Source organism: Temnothorax longispinosus, chromosome 12, assembly GCF_030848805.1.
Source record: "Temnothorax longispinosus isolate EJ_2023e chromosome 12, Tlon_JGU_v1, whole genome shotgun sequence".
In the NCBI taxonomy this organism is placed as follows: Eukaryota; Metazoa; Arthropoda; class Insecta; order Hymenoptera; family Formicidae; genus Temnothorax; species Temnothorax longispinosus.
Window position 1 is genome coordinate 2,889,548 of NC_092369.1, and position 7,819 is coordinate 2,897,366.

Here is a 7,819-nt window from a genome sequence, read left to right on the forward strand (position 1 = left end):
AGTTCCCTTGTTTGCCAACAGCTCTCCGGTTTCCTGGTAAAAGGTAGAGGCCGCCCTAAACATAGACCTGAGCTCCGCCTCGGCGCCGCGGAAGTTTGTGCCGTTGTCGCTCCACAGCTGCGTACAACGTCCCCGTCGTGCCACGAACAAGCATACTAGAAGGCAAATGTAACTTTTTAGCGCGGCACGGCCACGACCTTTGGCTGCACGCAACCTGATGGGTTCAGCAAAATCCACGCCGGACGATAAGAAAGCCCGAGCAGGTCGCAGTCATGATTGCGTATTGGGTATTATGGGGCTTTTCGCGGGACGCCGCGCCTAGCCATTTTGGGACCATTTGCGAGACGTTGCGGATGGTCATTTTGGGACTACCAACGGGGAACGATTTGGCAGTTCCGCAGCAAAATATTCGAGAGAAAACTTTAATTCACCGATTCATTCTGAAGTAACTTGCCGATTTATTCTGAAGTAACCTTTTCTTTCAAATACAGTACATTTGTTATTCTTGTTATTTGTGTGTGCTAATTGCGTTGCGCTCCCTCTTCCTCCCCTCCGAGATCTAACAGCGATCTAAAGTCCCAAGGAATTCACACGTGAGATCTTGAGCTATCGGGATATTGAGATATCGAGATATTGGGATACTGAGGTATTCGCGTATTTAGCGTTATATTTGGAGTTAGAGTAACGTGGTGCGCGTATTCGCACCTGGCGCCTATATCGAGTTTGTTTTGGGGAAGATTATCGGGTCGAGCTACCATCTGCTTTAAGTTTAGAGGCCAATCGCGATTTTAGAAATAATTAGTGAAGAAAAGTGACGGCGCGCTCCCTCTCGGTTGGCGAGACCGAAGGGACATCGTCGTCATCGTTATACTTCTTAGAGAGAGCGGCTTGGACCGGGACCATAGACAAGCTCAGGGAGAGGGTGTCGGACTTCGGGTGCCACGACAATCCCAGAGCGCCGACCGAGTCCCCCATAGGCAACCGTCGCTCATCTTGGCTCCCAGCAGGACACAAAGACGGGTCGTTGGCTGCCCACTTCGCCAGAGTGAATCCGCCGGCCTGCAGTATCTCCACCAGCTGCCTCTGGGTCTCTCGAGCCAATTCTGCAGAATCAACGCCGGCCGGGATGTCATCCACATATCGGTTTCGTACCAGAATCAAAGCGCCGAGTGGATACTTGGATGCCTCATCCGTGGCGATGATCCAGGGTCTCCAATGGTAAGAACGGTGCAGCAGTCGTCCCGTAAGTGACGGTTAAGAGCCGCAAGTCCTTGACCTCCGTCGCTGAATCGGGTCGCCACACAATACGCTGTAGGTCGGCGTCCTCCAGGTGAATACGGATCTGGCGGAACATGTTTACTATCAATTAATAGTAGACCCTCAAAATTCAAAAATAAGAGAAGAAAGGGCTATCAGGGTCGACCGCAGATTTTGGTGCGTGATGTCAATCATTAGATTTATTCTTCTAAATACAGTAGTTCGTACGTTTAGGCTCCATTCGAGCCATCCTCAGCAATAACAATAATGTGTCACATGGTCTAAATGCCAAATGGCAAGTTTACCGATTAGAATTGTCGGAAACACAGACCAAATGATCGATATCTGAAAAATATATTTGTTAGAGTCATGTAATAAAACAGAAACTTCAGCAACTTACCAAAAGGCCGAAAAACGTGGGACATAAAACGGTGTAGAGAAAGAATAATTCGCGATGAGACTTAACGGTCTCATCGACACGCCAAACAGCGATGAAATGACAATTATTCAGAGGAGAAGCGTGTCACAAGTCAAAACAACAGTGCGGATAATATATAGTGTGTAAAGTCGATGAGATAAACATTAGATTAAATGTAACCAATAGCAAGGCAGGATCTGGCCGCGTCACCAGTTTAATACGAATAGTAAAACGTTCATTGGTGTGGATTATAATTTATTTAAGACATCTATATATGCGTGGTGTAAAAATTCAGTATCATTTTGTGAATTTGTTTTAAGTTGAAAGAGAGAGAGAGAGAGAGAGAGAGAGAGAGAGATTGTGTTATTCTTTTTTTGCGGCCATCTGTGGTGGTTGTAATACAATAGGTCGGGCCGCGCATTCTACGTACTACGTAGTTCACGGAAAAAGCGCGCGAGCGGCGCCGACAACGTTGCGTCCCAGGGTGCATTCGGGGAGACGCTATTAACGCTATAAACGCAAACGCTATGAACTTCGTTCGAAGAGCCAATAGCGCAACAGCGATAGCAAGCTGCCCGAACGCAGCTTAAGCGCCAATAGTATTTCGTGCCTCACCTCGAAAATAATAGCGAAAATAGCGCGAGTGATGACGTCACGCTGCCTTTACAGTGACGTCATCATCGTATATCACAGCGCCACAAAGCGTCTCCTCGAACAGTTTTGAACGATAATTGTGCTAATAGCGTGCTCCCCGAATGCACCCCCAGGCGGCGAGGCGCGTGTTTACCGCGCATGCTTGAGCATGTTGGGAGGGGCGCGCAGCCCGAGCGAGCGAGCATTCGTTACCCAGATCTCGTGCACGATACATCGTGCGTTATATCTAAATTTCGATACGTAATTGCGTCATCATTTCGCGATAAAGTTGTGCGGTCGCTGAAATCTGCCTATTCGTGTGCATTAAGAATATAACTATTTATCATACATCAATTAACGTGGTTGATACGGACAACTACGATCGTCACCGAGAGGAAGCCAGGGAGATACGTCCCGGCGAGCCATGCCGGCACGTGGAACGAAGGAAGGAAGCCATTTTTTGGAACGTTTGAGGAATCCTGTTCAGGCTGAATACGAGCAGCTACTTATACATCGAGAGGAAATTTGTCTATTGCGCGGTCTGTAAGACTAGCTCTAACAATAAGTTTTCATCTGATTTGCTCACAAGGTAACCAATTATTTAACAATCTTGAGTAGAGACGTTAGAAGTTCATCTAACGTTACAATGAGGATCCTGATCAAAGGATTCTAAGCTCATCTGAGGGTTATCCTTGCTAGTCTGAGGAAATATAATAAGTTTCGCGTGTTGAGAGGAAAACATCCTCTCTTATTTCAGGTTTGTGCACAATTTATTTTGAGTCAATTGTATAACACTGAGTTCAGTATAAAAGTCCATTCATTAATTAATTCTTTGATTTCAAATCATTTTATTTCAATGCAAAACTTTAGTTCTTTCTTTTGTGCGTCTATTTCATTATAATTGATTATACAATATCTCTTATTGTTTATTCCGTTACTTTGCGAACATTCTTTACATTCACTTGTAATACGTATTCAATGAAAATGCGTTCCTTGCGAATTATATAAATCGTCTCTTGCGTGATGATAAAACTACCGAGTATTCGTTTCCGTGCGTTGCTATAAAAGTTAGTTCTCATTGACTTGATAATTATTCTACTAAGTATTTTGCGAATTCTGCATTATTATGTTCATACTAAAGTGAATTAATGTGTCAATCGAAAACCTAAGGCCTAAGAATATGAGAAATTGAGAGATTCTTATACTTTATTTTCTTTTACTGAATACATAATTTTGCTGAAAATGAGTCATTCGTTCAAGAACAAACAGTCTATATATGGTAAATCGTAAAAGGTCAATTAAAATTAATTATTATAAAAATTCAAAGATTGATACATTATTTCAGTGATTATTTCAATTATGTTTGAAGTGAATTTTATATGCTGATTGATTTGCATGAATAATTGAACAGTCCTTTCTTGATATTACGTGATTTGTTTTATTTTGACTACGTCAAGAGAAATTATGAGCTTACATATTATTAATATTTCCTTGATAATGAACCTTATTACATAACAAAGAAATGCATCAGTAAATGCAATTATATTTTGCCATAAATAAAAGGAAAGGACTCTACTATAATAACCATTTATTTGTATCTTTTATGTGTTTTATACATTTATTGTATTTCTATTGTCTTTTATATTACTTATGTATAATTTTGTTCACGAATACTGGGAAGGTTTTCGGGCAGTTTCCCTATGCAACAAATGTTGGTATTCTTTGTATAGTTCTGCCCAATCTAGCCTCTTTTAAATTACATAAAGTACTAAACGCAATCTCTCTCTCAATAAACAGATTCTTATTATTTGTTCCTTCCTCATCTAATTCTAGAGTTCAGGCTTGTGCGCGAGCTTGTGCAAACAGAATTAATCCCATTTTTTTGTAGCTTAATGTGAGACATTTCGGAAACAAGTCTTCTGGAGAGATATCTTTTACTGTCCAAAATTTCGACGTTCTCCCAGTCAAAGTTATGATCAAAATTCAGTCTGTGTTCTGTAATAACCGATTGAGTCGTGGTGTTCCTGTGAATGTGGTTACGGTGTTTTGAGACTCTCGTTCTCAATTGTCTCTTCGTCTGGCCTACATACGACGCGTCACAGTTATTACAAGATATTTTGTAAACCACATTCTTATTAGATTGAATTGGGAGAACGTCTTTTTGTACTTTGATAAATTTCTAAAGTTTATTTAGACTGTAGAAGGACAAGTTAACATTTTGGTCCTTGACGACTCTTTTAAATTCTTCAGAAACACCCGAAACATATGGGACAGTAAACCAATTACGACGTTCCTCTTCAATCGTGGCTAGAGGTTCATTTTGTTTACGAGTACATTTGTAAAGTAATGATTTTATTCAAGTGTTAATGGTATCAAAAATGAATGCCAATGAACAGTTATTCTAAAAAAAAACGTCTATTATGAACTTAATGTTCCTAACGTGGAATTTTGGATGAGAGAGTAAAAAGCCCCTATCCATCATGCCCATAATCGTGCCTCTTTTTTGAGAGACAGGGTGCTGCGACAAGAAGTTAAGGTAACGACCTGAAAAAGTTGGTTTGTAAAACCAGTCAAATTCTAGTATGTTTTTATTTTTGATAATTGTCAAATCTAAAAAATTCAACCTATTTCCACCGACTTCAATTGTGAACTGAAGTTTGGGGTGATAAGAATTAAAAAGTTTCAAAATAGTGTCAAGAGCATAAAAAGGTACAGCCATGGCTATGTCATCTACGTATCTAAAATAAAAATCTTTACTATGTCCGTCGTGAATGCCACACGGAAGAGCCTCCACCGGGTAATGATGATCCATAGGTCCGATTGCAGCCTTGGACCGGGCAGCAGGAGATCATTCAGTGAGAGACCTGTCGACGTACGGAAGAAGGCATTAAAAACAACTCTAATTTTCCCATTTGGGTCGCCCCTTTTGAAGACCGCATAATGTGGCATATAAAAAGAATCGTCGGGAGGGTGTCCCTCTGGCGGAACTGGTTCCATGTGCCCCAAGACTAAGTAGTCGTCCATGAAGGCGGTATACTTCATCCTCAGTTCGGACTGCTTAGCCAGTCGCCTTTTGGAGGAGAGCAGCATCTTGAGCGCAGCGGGCCTAGAGATGCCCAGCGTGGCGCCGGCCGAGGACGTCCGCGGCAGTCGGACTATGTATTGACCGGTATGGTCCCGCTGGTGAGTCTCCTTAAAATGTTTCTTCGCCTGCTTCTCCGCCGGAGTAAGGGGCTGGACCGTCGAGACTTCCTCTAACTCCCAAAAGCGTTGTAGAGCTTGTGCGACTTCGTCGACACCTTGGGCATGGAACACCTTGACGTGGAGTGAGGTCGTACCAGCACGCTCTCCGCCCAAAGTTCCGGTGAGCGCCCAACCAAAAGCAGTTAATTGGGCGACCGGAGCACCCGGCTCGCCTCGGCAGATGACCGGCTCCAGCACCTGCCCATACACATTCGCTCCCAGAATGGCATCAATCCTAGCGGGCACGTCGAACTCCGGATCTGCCAGGGTCAGGTCCCGCAGATGAGGTGACCGCTCCGGTTTCGTTCCCTAGAGGCCCGTCATCGTCGTCCACCGGGTCCCGCCGAAGTCGCAGCGTTTGAGCCACCCACTCCGACACGAAAGTGGCCTCGGAGCCCGAATTCAGCAAGGCACGAACCTTGACGACGTGTCCCTGAGCATTCCGCAATAACACCCGGGCCGTCGCCAACAGCACCGCGCTTTCCGCGTTGGCTGAGCTGGCGCTCAACGCCGTTGCGCCCTGCGGCTCCTTTGGAGAGGGCGGATTTGTTCCACCCGCCTTGGTTGAGCCCCCTGCGGATTGACCGCCGCCGTGCAGCATTGTGTGGTGTCTGTCCGCGCACACCAGGCATCGTTTATCAGTTGTGCAAGCATTCGCCCGATGACCCGTACGCATGCAGTTTAAGCACAGCCCGAACTCCTTCACCTTGTCACTTCTCTGCGCGACGTTCATTCCCTTAAACTTCCCACAGTAGGGCAGCAAATGCGAACCGTCGCAGAGCGCGCACTTCTTATTTTTCGCTGACTTGACCATCGTTGTCGCGTTCGAAGACACGCGCGCCGACTTGCCCGGTTTCGACAATACACTGGTAGCGGACAACGCCGCCTCAGGGTGGGCTGCGTCCAATGCTCGGATTCCGTTTTCCAGATAGTCCTGGAGTTGCTTGAAGGTGGGGATGGCTCGCGAGTCCGCCAACAATGTCTCCCAGTTAAGGCGAGTAACCGGGTCTAGCTTGCAGACTAGAAGGTGGACGAACCAGTCGTCCCAGTAGCTGACCGGTCGCTTGAGAGCCGCGAACGCTCGAATCGAAGTGGTTATGACACCCAGCATCCTCTTCAGCTCACTAGGTGAAGCCTTCTTAGTAGCTGGACATGCCAGCAAATTTCTCATGTGCGCAAAGAGTAGCACTCGCGGGTGGTCATATCGCGCGACAAAGTCATCCCACGCCCCCTGATACGCGGCGTCCGACAGTGGGACGTTGGCCACTAAGGCCTCCGCCTCCCCCAAGAGGCAGCTCTTAAGATACTGAAGTTTTTGAACACCCGGTATGTCCGACGCGTCATGTACTAACGAGCGGAAGAGATCGCGGAAACCCTCCCAAGCGAGTTGATCTCCGGAGAATTTAGGTAGATTGATCTTCGGGAGCTGCAATTGCCTAACGACCGGCGTCACCGACGATCCACGGTCTTCCTCGCGCTCTCGTCGATCCGTCCCCGAAGCTCCCGCTCTCCGTTCGAGCTCCGACAGCGCGTCCGTGAGCTTGACGCGCATGTGAAAATACGCTTCCTCCGTAACGGAAAAGAGGTCCTTTGTAGCGTACTCTGTGCCAACGATCCCTTCATAGGCCAAAAGACCGAAATGTCCATCTTGATACCGCTTCCAGTGATCGTCCAGCAGGGCGAGTCAGTTGCGGACCTCGTTGAGCGTTATTTTCGCCTGGCCTAATTTTAGGAGGTTGTTCCACATACGGCTTATATAGCCGGAGAGCATTGTCTGTTGCTTGAGAGCAATCTCCATTTCTTTGTTTCACTGCGCGAGAATTAATCGTGGCCAGCCACGGGAAACAAGGGCCTAGTCGCGGCTTGCAACGAGTGACACCTGCTACGCGGAGCGCGCGCCCGGAGTTGTTCATTAACACGCGCGGAACACGCGGCTGACACTGGCTCACACGCGCAAAGCACGTGCCCTAAGTCGGGCGGTTTGACCACCTTTATAGTTTTTCGAATTTTGAGCCACGTGGCTCTGAAAGTTAATTACGAGCTTAACGACTACAATCGTGAAGCGCGAGGCCTTCAATCGGAACAGATTCGGCTCGAAGGACCAAAATGTTTGCTTATCGGCTAAGGCAGGAAAGCCTTATCGTCCTTACACGAGGCTAGTGAACTATATCAATCTTCTTTTCTTATAACGTTAACACGTTTATTAATTGTCACATACAAATGGATTGCGGGCAAAGCAAGCGCAATGCACTTTCTCGCGTAACAAGT

The 7,819-nt window shown here is 46.1% G+C and overlaps 1 protein-coding gene across 1 annotated transcript; it reads right to left on the reverse strand.

Annotated features, from left to right (window-relative positions):
* Nucleotides 1-798: 798 nt before the first annotated feature.
* On the reverse strand, nt 799-7,103 carry LOC139823246 (uncharacterized). The gene is made up of 3 exons (XM_071795628.1): nt 5,805-7,103; nt 5,103-5,749; nt 799-1,210 (listed from the first exon to the last, which is right to left on the reverse strand). The coding sequence occupies exons 1-3, from the start codon at nt 7,101-7,103 to the stop codon at nt 799-801; spliced, it is 2,358 nt and encodes a 785-aa protein (XP_071651729.1).
* Between the last annotated feature and the right edge of the window lie 716 nt (nt 7,104-7,819).

Excerpts from the sequence above, each read along its gene's own strand:
- LOC139823246 (XM_071795628.1), bottom strand. The coding sequence starts at position 7,103 with ATGCGCGTCAAGCTCACGGACGCGCTGTCGGAGCTCGAACGGAGAGCG. Across the intron at positions 5,750-5,804 it reads CTGACCCTGGCAGATCCGGA|GTGCTGGAGCCGGTCATCTG; the intron begins GTTCGACGTGCC and ends GTGTATGGGCAG. Across the intron at positions 1,211-5,102 it reads CTATGGATCATCATTACCCG|ACCCTGGATCATCGCCACGG; the intron begins GTGGAGGCTCTT and ends TTACCATTGGAG.